Here is a 19,785-nt window from a genome sequence, read left to right as displayed (position 1 = left end):
AGTATCGGTTCCCAAATAAGTTCTCACTCAAAGCCACTTCACTCACATTGCCGGCCGTGGCGATGAAGCTGCCTCTAGATCTTGTTGGGTAATTATACCGAAGCAATAACAATCGCGATGATAAAAAAATACGAAATAAAATAATCAGCAAGAATACAAGGATTTACGTGGTTTATCCAAGATAAGCCACGTCCACGGAGCTACTGCAAATCTTTTATAATAGGAGAAATATTAAAACAAGTGTATACAATAACAAACTAAATATCTCACACTCCCAACCCGAGTGTAACCGAGAAAATATTTTCTTTAACTCACACAAGAGAACAAAAAAAAACTCTCTTTTTTCTTTGCTCTCTTTAATTTATAATGCTTAAAAAGCTTCTGATTGGATGATTTTAAAGTGCAAATGATGCACTTATTTATAGCTACGATCCTCCCGTATGAACAAAAGGAATGCATTTCTTCTCCTGCAGGCAGCAACCAAGTTTGACGTTGTTTTTGTTGACAAATCCATGTGTGATCTTCTGCTAATAAATAACCAAGGTGACCCACTCACCTAACATTTCTCCCACTTGAAAACTTGATTTCAATCACGTCTTCACATCATCGTTGCAGCAGCTCATATATCCCTTTTATTCTTGCAGTCAGTTTGTCAATGGTTACCATCTTCGTGAGCATATCAGCTTGATTTTTACTTACAGGAATCTTCTCTAGCATCAAGACTCCATCTTCCAGCACTGATATGATGAAATGATACCTAACCTGTATATGTTTTTTCCTAGCATAATAAACAAGATATTTTGCTAGATGAATAGCACTATGACTGCCACAGTGTAATGTGCTATCTTCAAGCTTCTGATCTAGTTCTTTCACAAAGGATCTCAACCATACCATCTTCTTGCTAGCTTCTGTAACTGCTACGTACTCAGCTTCAATAGTCGAAAGTGAAACTATCTTTTGTAACTTAGATACTCAGCTTATTGTCGTAGTACCTAATGTGAACACATATCCAGTGGTACTTTTCCTACCATCCAGGTCACCACCCATGTCGGCATCGACAAAACCTTGTAAGCCCAATTTTGATTTTCTGAAGCATAAAGATAAACTAGCAGTACCTTTCAAATACCTCAGAATCCATTTAACTGCTTCTCAGTTCTGTTTTCCTGGATTGCTCATAAACCTGCTCACAACTCTCACTGCATGTGTTATATCTGGTCTAGTGCACACCATTGCATAGATGAGGCTTCCGACAGCAGAAGCATAAGGAACCTTGTTCATATAAGCATGCTCCTGCTCCGTCGAAGGTGATCGTGTTTTGGTTAGTTTAAAATGAGTAGCCAAAGGAGTACTCACGTGTTTAGCTTCATCCATGTTAAATCTGATAACCACCTTTTTCACGTACTCTTCTTGAGATAACTTCAAGATTCCGTTCACCTTCTCTCTTAAGATCCTTATTCCAAGGATTTGCTTTACTGCGCCCAAACCTTTCATAGCAAATTCTTTTGATAACTCTTTCTTGAGTTATCAATCTCCTCCAGACAAGCTCATGCTATCAACATACCATCTACATATAGCAGTATAATGATATAAGAACAATCAAACTTCTTAACGTAACAACAGTGAACAGCCTGACACCTTAGGAAATCATTATTACTCATGAATCCATCAAACTTCTTGTACCACTGTCTTGGAGCTTGTTTGAGACTATACAAGCTCTTCTGAAGTTTGCATATCATTTTCTCTTTTTCCCGCAAAGCCTTGTGGCTACTTCATATAAATTTCTTCATCTAGATCACTATGAAAAAACGCCGTCTTTACATCTAACTGCTCCAGATGTAAATCTTTTTTTGCCACCAATCCGAGTACAGTCCTAATTGTGCATGCTTAATTTAACCACGGGAGAGAAAATCTCAGTGTAATCAATGTCTTCTTTTTGTTGAAAACCTTTTACAACAAAGTCTTTTCTTGTACCTCTTGCTACCTTCATGTTCTTCTTTTAACCGGTATACCCACTTGTTATGTAATGCAATGAAGTTCTGTCAACTCCCACGTCTGGTTGGATGACACTGAATCCATATCATCTTCCATGGCTAACTCCCACTTGATTGAATCGCCATTTTTCATAGCCTCTTCGTAGGTCTCCGGTTCACCTTTGTTTGTCAGTAAAATATAGTGAAGTGCATGGGAGTATCTCTCAGGTGGTCTAATTGTTCTCGAATATCTCCTGAGTTCAATCACAGGAGTTTGTGGGTCATCATCTTGTGCAATTGATTCTTCATCTTTCTGTTTATTGCTTTTTTAATCATTCACAGGAATATCTGTCAATGACACTTCATCTTTATTCTTGACTTTAGAACTTTCATCTTCAGTTCCAATTTCTGACTTTTCCTTGTAAAGAACTTGCTCATTGAAGATTACATCTCTGCTCCGAATGATTTTCCAGTTTTGGTCATCCTAGAAACGATAACCAAACTCATTATCTCCATAACCAATAAAGAAACACTTCTTTGATTCAGATCAAGCTTTGTTCTGCTAGCTGAGCCAATATGAACATAGGATAAATATCCAAACACTTTCAAGAAAGAAAGGTTTACTTTTTTTCTGCTCCATACTTTTTCGGGTATTCTGTAGTCAAGCGGTATCGAAGTTCCTCTGTTGATCAGATATGCTACAGTGTTAACAGCATCAGTCCAGAATGATTTTGGTAATCCAAAATGCAGTCTCATGCTCCTAGCACGTTCATTCAGGGTCCTGTTCATCCTTTCGGCTACACCATTCTGTTGAGGTGTACCAGGAATGGTTTTCTCCATCTTGATCCCATTCTGTGCACAATATTTCTTGAACTCTTCATCTTCATATTCACCACTGTTATCAGACCGTAAGCACTTCACCTTCAAGTTGGTCTCATTTTCAACCATGGCTTTCTACCTTTTAAAGGTCTCATAAACATCATATTTATTTTTTAGAAATAAACCCAAAATTTCCGGCTCGAATCGTCGATAAATGTGACATAATATATTGAGCCTCCAAGGGATTTATCAGGAGATGGTTCCCATACATCGGTATGAAACAGATCCAACTTTGCTGCTTTCGGTTCTCTACCGCCTTTTGAAAAGCTCACATTTTTCTGCTTTCCAAATATACAACTTTCACATAGCTTATGTTCAACGGTCTTTAATTCCGATAGCTTTTCGTTTGATACAAGCATATTCATTCTCTTCTCACTCATATGTCCAAGACTATAATGCCATAGACTTGAATTTGCTCCAGCATCCACGGCAGCTAATATATCTCTGCAACTGGAAGTCATATAAAGTGTTCCAGTTTTCTTTCCTCGAGCAACAATCATGGCTCCTTTGTTTACTTTACAGGAACCATCACCAAAGGTTACATTATGGCCTTCATCATCGAGCTGTCCCACTGGGATCAAATTGCGTGTCAATTTTGGTACATATCTGACTTTGTTGATTTTCCAGACAGATCCATTTGACATATTTATCCGGACATCACCCATACCAACCATTTCCAAAGGCTTTCTATCAGCCAAGTAAACTTTTTTGTAATCACCAGCAATGTAATTATCGAATTCATCACGATTACTAGTGGTATGAAATTAAGTTCCTGAGTCCATAACACAAGAATCAATTGGGCTTTCCATGGATAGTAATAGAGTATCATGTACCTCCTCACTAACAACATTATTTTTTGTTGATTTGTAGTTCTTTTTTAAGTGACCAGTTTTACCACAGCTCTAGCACTTCAAATTCTTTTCAAAACTGTTTTTTGCCTTTTCCATTTTTTGACTTGGACCTACCGCGCCATCGGTTATAACTCTTTTCGCCACTCCTGCCCCTTCCTAGGGATGTAAATGAACCAAACCGTTTGCGAGCTATTCAAAGCTCGGTTCGATAAAAAGCTTGTTTGAGTTTGTTTGTTAATCATATCAAGCCAAGCTCAAGTTTGATTTTGAGCTCGAAAAATTAATCAAACCAAGCTCAAGCCTAAATATATTCGGCTCGTGAGCTCGCAAACATGTTTGATAATAGGCTCGCGAGCTCGAGCTCGGCTCATTTAGGTGACTTATAAGCTTGAGTTTGACTCATTTGTTGAGTTGACAAATAAAAATATTAGTACTAATGTCAATGGAAGGAATTGAATACAAGACAAATAAAAATATTAGTACTAATGTTATTATGAACTTTGTAGGATACTTGACTAGTTGTTATTTGATATGATTTTGTAATTCCTGATTTTAATGGATTCTTTAACGTCCTCCCTACTTTCTCACCAGACTTAGTTGAAGTATTAAAGAAGTGAAATTATTTCATTGTTATTTATATGGTGATATCAGTGTATGATGAATATTCTAGATGTATTATTTTGGAATGTTCAATAATATATTGATTTATGTTTTTAGCTCTTATTTGTGTCGTTTTGGTTATCTATGAATGAATTTACATTTTTATGTCTGATTTAAAATTAGTTTATAGATATATTCAATTTTTAACAAGCTCGAATCACTCGAACTCAATTTTATGCTTTAAGAGCTTGAAAACGAGCCGAGCTCAAGCCAGGCTTGTTAAACATGTTAAATGAGCTATTAATGAATCAAGCTCGAGCCTGGCTTGATTAACATGCTAAACGAGCTTATAACGAGCCGAGCTCGAGCTTTTCCCGAGCTTGGTAATTTCAAGACAAACCAAGCTCGAGCCTGATAATAAAAGCTCGAATCGAGCTCGAGTCTCAAACAATCTTAAACAAACCAAGCTCAAGCCTGATACTGTTTGGTTTGGTTTGGATCATTTATATCCCTACCCCTTCCTCTGTTCTCGAGATTTAGAGCAGATCTCGATGATGTTCCTTCACCCGAATTCATCCCGCAAACTTCTTCAGCAAGAAGTATAATCGAGAAAATATTTTCTCTAACTCATACAAGAGAACAAAAAAAAAAACTCTTTTTTCTTTGCTCTCTTTATTTTATAATGCTTAAAAAGCTTCTGATTGGATGATTTTAAAGTGCAAATGATGCACTTATTTATAGCTGAGATCCTCCAGTATGAACAAAAGGAATGCATTTCTTCTTCTGCAGGCAGCAACCAAGTTTGACGTTTTTGTTGACAAATCCATGTGTGATCTACTAATAATAAATAACGAAGGTGACCCACTCAGCTAACAGATCTTACTACACATATGTATGCTGTAACGGATAGGTTGGCAAAGGTTAGCAGCTTGATTTTCTTGTCGACAGCTATGGGAAATTTCATGACATGTCTGGGATCCATGGATCATAAAGACATTGCAATGAATGCAACAGCTTTAGGAATACTTGTAATCACAGTGATAAAGAATGTCTGCATTCAGATAATTCAAATGAGACATTTTCTCAAGGGTAGAGAAATGTTTGCTGAAGAACTTATAGCTGCTGCTTGCATGCTTCTTTTGCTTGTTATGATGGTCTCTACTGCTGTAATGGTACCGACTACAAAACTATACCTATAATTGAAATATCACGAGATGCTGAAAATGGCTTCTGATGAGGAAATCTTGGAGTCTGTAGAGGAGGAAACTTTTGCCATCGATAAACTGAAACTCATTATCCAAAAACATTGGGTTATGGCAGAAATTAGTAGCTCCCAGTTTGTTATTGCACGTTCAGTGTCCCGCACTTCTTCGGGAGCCCTTTGTCTTTTTTTATTTGGCACAATCTGAGGTTCCAATCTTAACAGAACGTTGAGAGATTATTAAAAGTGCTTCTAAATATGGGCGGTCGGTGAAATGGATTGTTCTTACTCAGTCGATTGGTGTTGTAGTGGGTATCCAGCGTTCTGATGGTTTGTTGCCATAGTTTTCAAATGCTGTGAGAAAGGCAAAAGGAGTTTCAAAGATGAATTCATGATTGAAACTCACTGGACACAAAAGTTGGAGTGGAAGAGAGCTAATTACCTTTGCAAATTAGAAACAGAAAGTGCAGAAAAGTTGTCCATGATACCAAACGAATTATTCTAAATTTTGTAATTAGAATTCAGGTTTTCCTCATTCTAACCAGCAAAATACTTCGACCAATCATCTCATTCTTCCACTGCATCAAAATGTTGAAGAGTAGATTGGAGTTTGATGCATCACGTGTTCATGGGATATCTGAATCAGAACCAGAATTATCAAAAGGGAGATATCTAAACGCTATGTTCTGCTACTAGCAGGTGAAGGAGAGTTGCCTGAAAATATCATAATAAACGTCCAAATGAGGCCGAAAAACTGATCGAGAAGGGTAAGAAGCAGCAACCCAAGTACCTGATAAACCTGCTCCACAAAATTGGCAACTTCAGGGTGGTCAGAGACATTGACAGGTATCAAGTCCCAAGTCTGCATTCAAAGGAACCTCCAGGGTTCTGGTCTTTGCCCCAGGTTCCTTGACAAGTATAGCACTTCCTAATATACCAAAGTAGGTAGTGTGTTATCGGGGAGTGAGGACGAAGGCTTATTCTACGTCAAACTTATAGAGAAAAGCCTTGATAATAAGGAAACTTAACAAACCTCAGAAATGCAGCAGATGTCATTTGGGTCGGAGGTGAACTGTATCACAAGTAGGAAGACAAGGATCTCCATGAAATATCTCGCAGAGGTGAAAACTTCAAGGAGACATTACAAGAACTTTCAAATAAAGCAGAGAAAACCGTCATGGATTTCAAGAGAGAGGTAAAAGATTTCACAATGGAAAATCATCTCACCTGGCCAGTCAAGGTTATAGCTACCAACTCAATGTACCGTGTATGCCGAAGAATTTCGACAGAATTTGAACGTGTTAATCACCGACAGATGAGGGATTGTTTGAGCAATTATGCATTATGATCGCAAACATAATTGCAGCTTGTCTTACCAATTTAATGTGTGTCATATTCGTTAAGTGTCACCGTAAAGCCATGAAGGAGGAAAGTATCCGACAAGCATCTCTCCTCCTGGGGGAAGCTGATGAGATTCTTGGAATCCTCCAGCAACATAGAGCACCGAGCCTGGATTCGTATGAATCAGGATTTATTGCAAAATGGTGCAACTTAATTAAGCAGAAAAAATAGATTTCAGACGTCTGGACCTCTTTTGCATATAATGTGCCAAACTGGACCTTTGGTTAGTTACTCATTCACAAGACAAATACTTGAGAATGTCATTTGAATGAGATTCACAAAATCAACTAGTCCAATGATACAATAGCTCACTCAAAGAGAACAAAAAATAAGCTTGAAAGATTTGATATCTTTCTCGTTAAGAATGTTTTCCGTAACCTAATTGTGTACAATCAAATCATCTGATCAACTAGCAAATACATAAGGTAGCACAATCCTTAGGTATATTAATCTTAGTTATTTTGTAATATGTTTCAGGGATGTTTTTTCCTGTTACCCTGCCATGCCATGCTTGTGCACAAGTGCAATGATGGCAGACTTGATTCAGATTTTATTTCATGTCCGAGTGTCATTTGTTTAAGTTCTCTTCAAGCTTCTCGATTGCACCACCAACACCACTATTTGAGTCGGAGTCGGTGGAATCACTAACTTCAGAAGTATTTCTCAGTCTGCCTTTATTTGCTTTCTCCACAAGCTTTAAGTGAAGCCAACCTGAATGAAAACGAGTTCAAATTTCTTAATGAGTCGCTTGCACTCCGAATCTACAAAACTTCAATATTAAATAATAAGCTCATGAATATGTTCATAAGTATTGCAGAATCAGAAGTTGATTGGAGGGGGTACAGAAAGTTGAGCTGGATCATGGCAGTTTCACGGAGGATTTGAATTTCACATAAAAAAAACTTCCATGAGAAGTAAACTGAACTCTTCTAGATCATAAAAATAAAATCAAGAAAATTTTGATTTCTAGCAGTGGAACTCTTCATGTGTCCAATTGAAAGTATATCTTCTTTGAAAAAAAATGCAGTAGGAAGGTCTCCAGTGACATACACAAGGTGAAGATAATGCTTAAAATTTACAAAAGTTTATTTTCTGCAATAAATACAATGTCACCATCAGTAAAGGGATAGATGGGGGAAAACAGATAATGGATAAACAGAGTATTAGAAGGGTTTACCAATTGGGAAGCCAAATACTGCACCCAACACCGAACCCAACACCACATTCCTTGCACGCCAAGAGAGTGAACCCGGCACTGGAAATAACAAGCAAAAAATTCATTCTTTAACAGTAAAAAGTCATTCTGAAATTTTTATTCCTCAGATCTATAAACTTACTATCAAGACTAAAAAAGACTTACTGATAAGACCGAATGTAGCTGCAGTGGCAGAACCAGCCCCAACAACATTATAAACATCATGAACACCTCGTTTTTCAGCAAAAAAATTCTGCAATCCACAAAAGGCGGCGGTAAACATGCCAAGGCGGACTCCACCAACTATTGATCCTCGAGTAACTCGTACAAATCTTTTCTCCATTGCATCTCGCATGAGCCGATATTGCTCGCGCTTATCTGGAGTACTTCCAAGCTTTAACATTACTTCTGCATCTTTGCTCTGTTGAAACACAGATATAAAGATTTTATGTCAGCAACTCACTCTAGGAAAGAGTTATTGAACAGATCCTCAAAAGCAGACACCTAGTACAATAAAATTTTACATAGTCATAAATGATAATTCAAAAACTCAAACAACGCTCAATGCAGTAAATATCCAGAAATTTGAAATTCTAGTCATCCTTAACTTATAGCAAATGAAAATATGATAACAGATCAAGAAGAAAATTATCCCTCTAATTCATATTTTCCTGTTTCGGAAATCAATCAAGAAAAATCATTAAATAAAAAACGTCAATAACTCTATGTAAGTCAACATACATAATTGATGATTCATGCCATCAATCCTCAAACCCAGAGAAAACGTCTTGAGCAAAACTCAACTATGAAGGACTAGCCAAGCAGTGCTCGAAGAAACAAGAGAACATAGAAACAAGTAACTTGGAATGTTTGTTAAGAGTTAACAAGCCACACCTGCAGTACCTACTGCTTCCGATGTAACAGACATTCAAACTCAGAATTCTTCCACTGAGTCGGGTTATGCAAAGAAAATGTTTTTAACTGGACAACCCTTTTTCGTTCTCACACATTTTTCATTTCGAACAAACTATTTGAACTTCCATAGAAAATAAATTAGAGGGATAGCAATTAAAAAACATTTTCCCACGAATAACACTCCATCAATTCCCGAAGATACCAGTTCGTGCCAGACAGAAGCATTAGGTTTTAAGTTAATGTATCTCTAAAAGTAGCAGATGCCTCGAACTGGCAATATTCAGACTAAACAATAATTAATTTAATGAAAAACCAATCCTGCTTTGAGATGCGAACTTACAACAGAAGCAGATGCCTCTTTGCTACCTCCATATAACATTCCAGCAAAAATTCCAATCACAGTTGCTGCACCCCAGTTGACAGTCCTAACCATGCTCGGAGATTTCTATCGGAATTCCAGAAAATTAGATTAGTCCATTGAAATACGAGAAATATGTTTACGGAAAAGAATTTCCACCGCCTTTCAAAAAAAAAAGGAATTTCCAGTATCCCATCAATCAACTTGGAAAAAAGGAAAATTCACAATTTAAGGCTCTTATAACACGAAGCACTAAAGAAGACCAGTATGATCAAAAGCTAAATTTCATAAGCTCAAAGTTAGCCTTAAAATACGATTTAGAAATTCAAATATATGCAAAACTCATTAAATATAAGGATATCCAAAACCTTCAACATTTCAACTCCCGTTTAAAACTTCCCCATACCATTATAAAAGGGCGATATCAAAATGGGAAGAATGAATCTCGTTGCACTATCACCCAATAGCTCCTTTTAAAATTAACAGAAAATAAAACTTCGCTGTTTGTTCACATCGTAATACACCATAGATTTCATTCATTGTCCGAGAAAGAGATCATCAAATTCAATTGCATAAACCGATGCCACCATTCCAAATTTCAACTTAAAAGTAAAATAACAAGTAGATGGAGAGAATGGGGAGCGAATCTTACCGAGTTGACGCTCTCTTCTTGTTTTTCAGGAGCCTCCATGGCTTCTGACTGTTAAAAAGTAAGAAAAGGAAATGCTAAAACCCTATTATAAATATTACAAGGGGATGGGGGAAAATACATTGTAGGGTTTTGTTCTAATCAGATTAGTTGGTAACAGCATCGTTGATCATTTTATTTGCAGTTTTGTTTAATTCAGTTTAATAATTTGTATTAATATGAGCTTGAGTCAAATCAGTTTAATTTATGATCACGAAAATCTAGATATAAATTGTCTTAACACGTTTAGTTATGAAATATCATATATTTGTTCCAGATTTTCAATATTTTGTACCAAGTTTCATCCGAAAAACACATGTGAGCCCAGATAGTGTAGAACATTTTTTGGGTTAGTCAGAGACTGCATGAAAAAAATCGGTCTGACAGATACTGAACACACGTTTAACTGTTGAAATGCAAATTTATTGATGATCATTTGCTCTTATTTTACTATACAAGTATAAATGAAATTATAACATTTTTATATAAAATATATTAATTCTCGTTTCTTAAAAAAAATTGATATTTAGAAATAGAGTTTTACACTAATCTCAAACCCAATGTCTTGTTCAAAAATATTGAGTGTCTAACCCAAGCGACAAGTGGTCTTTAAAATTTTAAGATCATACTCACAATTTCTTTTAAAATCTTAAAACATGTAAAGAAAGCACTATAATTCTTTTCTAGACCTTCAACAAAGCTGCAACGTTTAAAAGCAAATTACAGCCAAAAAAAGGCAGCAAAAACACGACCTCTAAAGTTAGTCATACCCCCATAAAAAAAGCCAGTCATACCTTCTTAAATAAACCACAATTGTCCCCAGAAAAAATATATAAAAGATGCCCTCAAATTCCTCAAAAAAGGAACTTCGAAATATGAAATAAAAAAGAAAAAAAGATCCCCTTAAATTTTAATATTCCCATTCTCAAGCAACGTATCAATATGTACTTGCCTCTATTCCTTTCTCAAGAAACCACATCTCTCCCAAATCCTCCCAGCTTCATCCATGACTCCCCTCTTTTTCCCCACTCTGTTTGCATCATTTTATACACTAATTTATGTAGTCGTAGGCTATGGTCATGGTAGCACATGCAGGTCATTTTGCGGGAATCTTACGATCGACTACCCTTTCGCTCTCCGACCAGGTTGTGGCCATTCCGGCTTTCGAGAACTCTTATTTTGCATCAACGATGTCTTGATGCTGCACATTAGTTCTGGATCATATCGCGTGTTGGATATAGATTATGCGTACGAGACTCTCGTGTTACATGACCCTCACATGTCCACTTGTGACTCCTTAGTGTGGGGAGGGCGAGGAAACGGATTCGTAGTCGAGCCTTGGCGAGCCGTGCACTTAACCCCGACATCCGAAAACGTGTTCCTGCTATTAGGCTGCTCGGCCCAGTCCCCGCTCTTCCGAGGCTCTCCGGGCAAGCACTTGTCGTGTCAAAATGTATCGGGACTAGGGTGCGAGGAGTATTACGGGTGCTCAGCCTGGGACATGTTCGGTCCGAGACAATTGATCCCGGCCTATGGATCGGGCCCTCCCGATTGTTGCGCGACATCGTTCCAGGCCGTTAAGTCCGTGAATCTTTCTGGGCTGGACTGCCAGGGATACAGCAGCGCCTATAGTTTGGCCCCGTTGAAAGTAGGCGGGCCGAAAGAATGGGCCTATGGCATTCAAGTGAAATATTCTTCACTAGAGAATGGGTCCTTTTGTTGGGCCTGCGAAGCCACCGGTGGATCATGTGGTTATGATATTGATAAAAACACAGATTTATGCATGTGTGGAGGCTGGAATTCAACAACTAATTGTGATTCAGGTTACAAACAAAAATTAAATACTCTCTAAATTATAATAATATTTTCTAAATTTTTAATATATATATATATATAATAAATACAATGTCACTTTTTTTTTGGTAACAATAAATAAAATAATTTGTATTTGCAGTGTATTCTGCTGCATCCCACAGAACAATATGGTCTGCAAATGTTGGCATTAGCAGGTAGTCAAATTTACTATTTTGTATTTTTCGTTATGTTTGAGGATTTTAAATATTTTGTGAGAACACCAACATTAATCTGAGGTTAGAGGCTGTTTACTGAAAACCCACATCTGAAAAACAAGTACTGCCACCTATTTTGAGTGGGTATAACTTGGCGTTGAGCACGAGCCATGGAGAGCTTGGGATGGAAGGCCACACCACGTGGGCTTTCCACCCTTTTCTTTTATTTTTTTAAATTAAATTTTAATATTTTCATTTTTTTTGGTTTAGGAAATTAATTAAAATTAAAGTTCAATTAAAAAATAAAAAATTTAATCTATGAATATTCATATTTTTGCCCCAAATTATTTCATTCATTCAAACACATTATTTTACATCATAAATCAGTCAAAATCTCCTCCCTACTATATTCATTGTCTTAGCTCTATTTTTAATATTTATTTCTTAAATCTTATATTTTTTTATCCGAAATTTATAAACAAAAAAATATAGGATTTTTTTTTAAATTGTATGCAATTCTGATTTTATTTTCTTTATGTTGTAATCTTTCATTTCAAATTTATAATAAAATTTGAATTTTAAATAAATTACACTCGTAACATAAGATGAAGTAATTTGAAGTAAAAAAAATTAAAAATAACAGTATTATCTATTTTAATTAATAAAAATTTGAAGTGTGTAAATAAAATTAAAATTGTATTTATTTAATGTAAAATAAGAATAAAAATAGATGAGTTGACAGTGAGACCCATAAATAATGAATGTCGATGTTATAATGAATGTGAGAGAACGAATGTTTTAATATAATGTGTAAGTGGCATATAAACCTCACGCTTTTTGATCATATGATAAGTATTATAGCATCAACCAATGTGGATGTCCTAAATAAAATCTTAATGTAAAGATAAAAAAAAATTATTTTTTTAATCAACTTGACAGTATATTTGAACTTTGAGTAGGTCTTCTGTGAGACGGTCTCACGAATCTTTATCTCTGAGACGGGTCAATTCTTCCGATATTCACAATAAAAGTAATACTCTTAGCATAAAAAGTAATATTTTTTCATGAATGACTTAAATAAGATATCTGTATCACAGAATACGACCCGTGAGACTGTCTCACACAAGTTTTTACCTTGCACTTTGACGTAATTTGTTTGTTCATGTCCAGTGTATTTCATGAGTACAAATATTGGGCCCACTTCACATGGCTATCGAATCCATTGAAGATTGATTTACAATCCGTCGACCAAGACAAGGATGTCTTGCCAAGATCGGACAATGAAATGAAAATGGAATGTTTTTGTTTCCTTCTTCTTCTTTTTTCCCTTTTCAACTACTGATGTTATATTGCTCAAGCCTCGATGATTGGGTATTTAGGTGATTATAACTTGAAATATCATCATGTTTTTGTATTTAAGTAAAAGTATTTTTTGTGTAAAAATTAGGTCTCAGCGTGATTCAATAATATAGGATTTGTTCATGCTATCCTATAGATTGTATTTCAAATCTTTAATCTAAGAGTTACAAAGATTATCATAGAGATAAACTGTTAATTGAAGTTGAATGAAAAATCAGTAACCACCATTTTTGTTAACTTCCTTTGATCATAAAGTAATTACTAACTTTAATGTCTCCCGCAAGATGGACTGCAAGTGTTCTTTACAGAAAGCTTGGACATCAACTAAGACAACGTCGAATATTGAAGGGGCTTCATGAACATTTCAGCGAGCTGAAGGTGCAATCGAATGGGTAGGAGTTTAATCGAACCATCCCGAATTTCCCAACAAATAAAGTGACAATCTATTTCGTTATGCTTGGCGCAGCAGAATAATATAATACAAATAAATAGCTTAAACTAAAATAGCTCATGTCACGTCCCGAAGCTCAGGGTTGACACCGACGTTGTTTAACAATCACACAATCGAAAACAACCAGTCTCGTAGCACACTATAAACCAAAACCAGTTTATATATCATAATTCAAAGGAAATAACAATTGTCTTTACAATCACGAAATCAAAACGACGGAGTTTAATGGGGAAACGTAAAACTGAATAATCATAATAAACTTTAAACTTAATCTAAATTCTTAAACATTCACCATCCCCAGAATTGTTCAAACTCTTCCTCCTCGAGTTCTTCCTCAGGCTTATCTGGGAAAAGATTGTAAGGAAGGTGAGTATTTTGGGAATACTCAACAAGTGGGGGCGTATCGAGCACAATATTGCAACATGCATAAATTTCGAAACAAACGGCTTGCATACATAAGTTATAACACATGCATAACATTAACCAAACACTGAGATTCATCTACTTTCTATGATTTACTGATATCAGTCCCTAATTTTTACTCCTCAAAGGGGGCAAGGCCATATAGCGGTTATATCCCCCACCTCGTAAGGGTCATGTCATGGTTGGGATTCCCACCCATACACAGTCGATTCCTCACAGTGCTCAAAATCGTATGACAAAAACAAGAAAGGATTAGAAGAAGAATTTTACTCGACTATTTTCGAAAACCGAACACATGCATAAATCCGAAAAATTGCAAGTTTAATACAAGCCCACTTACAGTATATATTGATGCTAAAAACGTGGAGTGCACACGTGTAGTGCACGATGCTAGACTTGGATAACTTCTTGCTCTTCACTTGGGCAGCGCTTCGGCTCGATTGCTAGGCCAACTTTGGGACGATTTTTTAGCAGATTTTTGGCTAGGGGAGCTGCTGGAATTTCGAAATTGCAACAAGGGAATTTCGAGTTTGAGGTGTAGAGAATGCTAGGGATTGATGGACTATTTATAGGGGAGGAGGATGGGACTAAGTATGGTAGTCCAATCATGCCCAAAATTGCCTCAAATCTCACAATATTTTACTCCAAAACACCATCCCATATTTGAGTTATTTAGCTACCAAAGTGTGATATTCATTCCTTTATCCATTGCCCTCACTTGGTTCGAAAATATAGGTTGATAGGTCCATGATTTGTGCCCAAAGTTTGATGGATTATTTCCAATTTACCTTGTATGCTTCCTTGTATCCATGCTTCACAATATTTAGGCATAGAATATTATAGAATTTCGAAAATTTGATTACAATATCATGCCTTAATCCTTTAGATCTTGTAGGATATCTCAATCTTGTAAATCCCCTTCCCAAATTTTTGAATATTTTTGACTGGATAATTAAGATTTTCAATAATAAAATTTCCAATACAAGGATTTTCAATATATTTCCCACTTAATACCATATTCCAAGATCCTAAGCTCTTAAATTTCCTTAGACATGATTAATTAAATAGGTTGAATAAAATTCGGCTCACATCCCTCCCTCTTTATGAGAAGTTTCGTCCCCGAAACTTGAGTTGGCTTGGTCACCAAATAGGTGGAGATACTCCTTTCGCATCTTCTCCTCGACTTCTCAAGTTGCTTCTCGCTCTTTGTGGTTGGACCACTGCAGTTTGACATAAGTAATGGTTCATCGTCTAAGAACTTGTTCATTGGTGTCCGCAATTCTGATGGGGACTTCTTCGTATTTCAGTTCTTCTCCCAAATTCCCTTGGATTTACCATGATACACGACTTCTTCCTGATTAGGGGTTCAAAGTTTGACCTTCTTTCCTTTACAATCCACTATAGCATTTTTTCTTGCTAACCAATCCATTCCTAAGATGATGTTGAAGTCGACCATGATCAACTGCATCAAGTCGGAGCTAAAAGTCTGGTTATCAATACTAATTTTACAATCTCTGTAAATTTCGTGAGTTTCAATGGCCCTACTTGTAGGTGTGGCTATTCGAAAGGGCTCAGTTAGTTTCTCGGGTTTACATCCTAACTTCTTAGCAAATCTCTTAGACATAAAGGAATGTGTAGCACCACAGTCAAATAACGCATAAGCAGACACTTTTTGAATTAGGATGGTACCTGACACGACTTCATTTGCGTCGTCTTCCTCTTCCTGAGTCATGGCAAAGACCCTGGCGTTAGGTTTGTCCTCATTTGGTTTACTAGGGCCTGCTCCCACAATTGGTCCAGTTCCTTTGTTCGGCCCTGCTGATCGATTGACGGCGGTAGGACACTCTATAATTATATGTCCTGATTTCCCATATCCAAAGCATACACCGCTGGCCCTTCGGCATTCCCCGGCGTGTCTGAAGCCACATATTAGGCATGACTTGAGTCCTTGATAGCTAGTGGCGGGGGATAGCCCTGAGGGAGGTCCACCTGACTGATTGGGCCTTTTGAACATTAGTCTTCCTCGAGAAGACTGGCTGTTAAGAGGTTGCTTGTTTCTGTTTTTCCCTTCTCTTCGATGAATGTCATCTTCGGCTCGGATAGCCGCACCCATCGGGTCTGAAAAGTTTGCAGGTTGGTAGACTGCTAGAGCTGATTGGATCCTGCTGTTCAACCCCTTCTTAAAACGATGCAATTTTAGGACTTCATCTGCCATGATTTCTGGAACATAAGATCCAAGGGCATTGAACTGAGAGGTGTATTCCACAACTGACATATCCAGAGCTTGAATGAAATTTTCAAACTCACTCAATTTTTGCAGTCTGACATCGGCTGGATAATATTGTTTCAGAAAAGCTTCTCGAAAATGCTGCCATGTGATTGGTCCCGCAGCTATCATGGCTGGCGAGATTGCTTCCCACCATTGCCTGCTTTATCCTCCAGGAAAGGCACAATCACGTCAACTTTCAGTGCCTCGGGAACTTCCAATAGTCGCAGCCGAGTCTCCACCTTTTCAGCCAGCTCTGGCTAACTTCAAGGTCAGCAGTCCCACTGAAGGTTGGACACCTGTTCTTGTGGAGGGATTCATAGTGGAACTTGATTCTGTGCTGTGGTGGAGGTGGTGGTGGCTGATTGACATTCAGGTTTACTAACCCTTGCGGTGTCGTTGCCACGATAGTGGCTATAGCCATCAAGTATGCTTGGTTAAGACTGAACCCAGGAAGAGGTCCATTGTCCTCCTCGTTGGCATGGTTGTTGTTAGCATAGCGGGGGTTGCGGTTTTGTCTCGGAGGTCTACTGGCCATCTCCTACAATTTAAACGTTTCTAAGAATTTGTTGTGCATAACGATATGATTGGATGAATAAGTTATGCTGGAACAACTGAAATTAATAAATAAACATAACTTTATTTATTTCTGAATATAGAGAAATAACTGAATGGAAACAATCGAACTGAATGAAATAATATAGCAACAATGAGAAAATAAACTCCTTGTAATAAAGGAAAGGTCACTAAAATACTCTAGTCCTCTATCTCTTCATCTCCAACGGCTGCTATAGGCTCATCTATCTCTATAGGCTCTTCCTCTTTCGACTCCTCCTCTAGCTCGTCTTCATGAAGTAACTCTATCATCTGTGTGAGTTGGGCATTCTCTCCAGTAAGCTGTGCCACTTGCGCCTTCAACTCATGTATCTCTGCATCCGCCTCGTCCAACAGATCACTGGCATGCTGTTGGTGTTGCTCATACTCCTTCTTCTTCTGCTTGACCTGGCTCTTCAGAGTCTCAAGGCTGCTCACAGCCTCACATGAATTCTCCAGTCTCTTCTTATCTCTGGCATTTTGCTGTCTCTCTTCCTCCAGCTCCTTTCGGTACCACTCCATATCTTCTCGCAGCCTTCCCTCTCGATACAGGCTCTGCTCTATGACTTCCCTAAAGTTCATGTTGTCTCCTCTCACCAGCTCTCCCTGATAGATCGCCTTGTTGAGCTGGACCCGAATCTCCTCCTTTTCTGTGGCTAGGGTCTCAATCTCTCGTCTCTTCTCACCTAGTCTGGCTCTAAGTCGCTTAATCTGGTGCGACTGATAATCAAGGGCAAGCTGCTTCATATGAATAGCATCTTGGGCACGAGTGCGGAATCGCAGGGGAGTCGATGGAGCCATTTCCTGAAATCAAAAATGGAAATGCTCAGAATCGGAAAGAGATAATATAGAACAAAAGAAAATATGCTATGTATATGAAATTTTCGAGAAATATATACAATTATTTTTTTTCCAAAAATGGAAAGTTTGGAATTAGACACATGGGTTCGAAGCATATGTCGAGAGGATTCCAGAACAATTGACGGAATTGGATTCAGAATTTCCTATGGGAAGTTATAGGGTCTACGAATATTTCCTAAAACTGCAAAAACGAGGTTTTGGAGGCCTAAACGAAGGAATTTCGCGATTTGGGCCGTTTCGGAGGGGATAACATCGGCCTTTCTCGAAAATTCCATCGAAATTTTTTTTTTGTAAAATTTTCTCATTTTTCCCCAATCGGATTATGAACCTGGCGGCTCTGATACCACTTAAATGTCACGCCCCGAAGCTCAGGGTTGACAGCGGTGTTTTAGTTAACAATCACACAATCGAAAACAACCAGCCTCGTAGCACAGTATAAACCAAAACCAGTTTATATATCATAATTCAAAGGAAATAACAATTGTCTTTACAATCCCGAAATCAAAACGACAGAGTTTAATGTGGAAACGTAAAACTGAATAATCATAATAAACTTTAAACTTAATCTAAATTCTTGAACATTCACCATCCCAAGAATTTTTCAGACTCTTCCTCCTCGAGTTCTTCCTCTGGCTTATCTGAGAAATGATTGTAAGGGGGTGAGTATTTTGGGAATACTCAGTAAGTGGGGGCGTATCGAGCACAATATCGCAATATGCATAAATTTCGTAACACATGACTTGCATACATAATTCAAAACACATGCATAACATTGACCAAACACTGAGATTCAACTATTTTCTATGGTTTACTGATATCAGTCCCTAATTTTTACTCCTCTAAGGGGGCGAGGCCATATAGCGGTTATATCCCCCACCGCGTAAGGGTCACGTCATGGTTGAGATTCCTACCCATATACAGTCGACTCCTCACAGTGCTCAAAATCGTATGACAAACACAAGAAAGGAGTAGAAAAAGAATTGTACTCGACTATTTTCGAAAACCAAACACATGCGTAAATCCGAAAATTTCAAATTTAAAACAAGCCCACTGACAGTATATATTGATGCTAAAAACGTGGAGTGCACGATGCTAGATTTGGATCACTTCTTGATCTTCACTTGGGCAGCGCTTCAGCTCGATTGGTAGGCCAACTTTGGGACAATTTTTGGGCAGAGTTTTGCTAGGGGAGCTGCTAGAATTTTGAAATTGCAGCAAGGGAATTTCGATTTTGAGATGTAGAGAATGCTAAGGATTGATAGACTATTTATAGGGAAGGAGGATGGGGCTAAGTATGGTAGTCCAATCATGCCCAAAATTGACTCAAAACTCACAATATTTTATTCCAAAACATCATCCCATATTTGAGTTATTTAGCTACCAAAGTGTGATATTCATTCCTTAATCCATTGCCCTCATTTGGTTCGAAAATATAGGTTGATAGGTCCATCATTTGTGCCCAAAGTTTGATGAATTATTTCCAATTTACCTTGTATGCTTCCTTGTATCCATGCCTCACAATATTTAGGCATAGAATATTATAGAATTTCGAAAATTTGATTACAATATCATGCCTTAATCCTTTAGATTTTGTAGGATATCTCAATCTTGTAAATCCCCTTCCCAAATTTTCGAATATTGTTGACTTGATAATTAAGATTTTCAATAATTAAATTTCCAATACAAGGATTTTCAATATATTTCCCATTTAATACCATAATCCAGGATCCTAGGCTCTTAAATTTCCTTACACATGAATAATTA

General features: G+C 37.4%; 3 protein-coding genes and 1 long non-coding RNA gene across 4 annotated transcripts; 1 reads left to right on the top strand and 3 right to left on the bottom strand.

Annotated features, from left to right (window-relative positions):
* Positions 1–5,680: 5,680 nt before the first annotated feature.
* On the bottom strand, positions 5,681–6,283 carry LOC142549114 (uncharacterized). The gene is made up of 2 exons (XR_012821064.1): positions 5,944–6,283; positions 5,681–5,855 (listed from the first exon to the last, which is right to left on the bottom strand). It is a non-coding gene; the product is annotated as an uncharacterized LOC142549114 (long non-coding RNA).
* Positions 6,284–7,150: 867 nt separating this feature from the next.
* Positions 7,151–10,150, bottom strand: LOC142549113 (uncharacterized). The gene is made up of 5 exons (XM_075657888.1): positions 10,023–10,150; positions 9,353–9,457; positions 8,263–8,518; positions 8,080–8,157; positions 7,151–7,613 (listed from the first exon to the last, which is right to left on the bottom strand). The coding sequence occupies exons 1-5, from the start codon at positions 10,059–10,061 to the stop codon at positions 7,471–7,473; spliced, it is 621 nt and encodes a 206-aa protein (XP_075514003.1). The 5' UTR covers positions 10,062–10,150; the 3' UTR covers positions 7,151–7,470.
* Positions 10,151–10,963: 813 nt separating this feature from the next.
* Positions 10,964–13,519, top strand: LOC142548060 (uncharacterized). The gene is made up of 3 exons (XM_075656421.1): positions 10,964–11,881; positions 12,013–12,067; positions 13,238–13,519. The coding sequence occupies exons 1-3, from the start codon at positions 11,065–11,067 to the stop codon at positions 13,407–13,409; spliced, it is 1,044 nt and encodes a 347-aa protein (XP_075512536.1). The 5' UTR covers positions 10,964–11,064; the 3' UTR covers positions 13,410–13,519.
* A 2,147-nt stretch (positions 13,520–15,666) lies between these two features.
* Positions 15,667–17,104, bottom strand: LOC142550012 (uncharacterized). Its single transcript, XM_075659256.1, has 2 exons — positions 16,809–17,104; positions 15,667–16,726 (listed from the first exon to the last, which is right to left on the bottom strand). Exons 1-2 carry the CDS (start codon positions 17,102–17,104, stop codon positions 15,667–15,669), a joined length of 1,356 nt encoding a protein of 451 aa, XP_075515371.1.
* Between the last annotated feature and the right edge of the window lie 2,681 nt (positions 17,105–19,785).

Source organism: Primulina tabacum, chromosome 6 (assembly GCF_025594145.1).
Source record: "Primulina tabacum isolate GXHZ01 chromosome 6, ASM2559414v2, whole genome shotgun sequence".
NCBI classification, from domain to species: Eukaryota; Viridiplantae; Streptophyta; class Magnoliopsida; order Lamiales; family Gesneriaceae; genus Primulina; species Primulina tabacum.
This window is presented reverse-complemented; position numbering and strand designations above follow the sequence as displayed.

What these genes read in the sequence shown, in the direction of transcription:
- LOC142549113 (XM_075657888.1), bottom strand. Translation starts at nt 10,061, where the DNA reads ATGGAGGCTCCTGAAAAACAAGAAGAGAGCGTCAACTCG. An exon ending in AAGAAGAGAGCGTCAACTCG is followed by an intron (nt 9,458 to 10,022) that starts GTAAGATTCGCT and finishes GAATTCCGATAG; the next exon opens with AAATCTCCGAGCATGGTTAG. An exon ending in AGCTACATTCGGTCTTATCA is followed by an intron (nt 8,158 to 8,262) that starts GTAAGTCTTTTT and finishes TGTTATTTCCAG; the next exon opens with TGCCGGGTTCACTCTCTTGG.
- LOC142548060 (XM_075656421.1), top strand. Translation starts at nt 11,065, where the DNA reads ATGACTCCCCTCTTTTTCCCCACTCTGTTTGCATCATTTTATACACTA. An exon ending in AACAACTAATTGTGATTCAG is followed by an intron (nt 11,882 to 12,012) that starts GTTACAAACAAA and finishes TTGTATTTGCAG; the next exon opens with TGTATTCTGCTGCATCCCAC. An exon ending in GCAAATGTTGGCATTAGCAG is followed by an intron (nt 12,068 to 13,237) that starts GTAGTCAAATTT and finishes GTTCATGTCCAG; the next exon opens with TGTATTTCATGAGTACAAAT.
- LOC142550012 (XM_075659256.1), bottom strand. Translation starts at nt 17,104, where the DNA reads ATGGCCAGTAGACCTCCGAGACAAAACCGCAACCCCCGCTATGCTAAC. An exon ending in AGCCAGAGCTGGCTGAAAAG is followed by an intron (nt 16,727 to 16,808) that starts GTGGAGACTCGG and finishes AGGATAAAGCAG; the next exon opens with GCAATGGTGGGAAGCAATCT.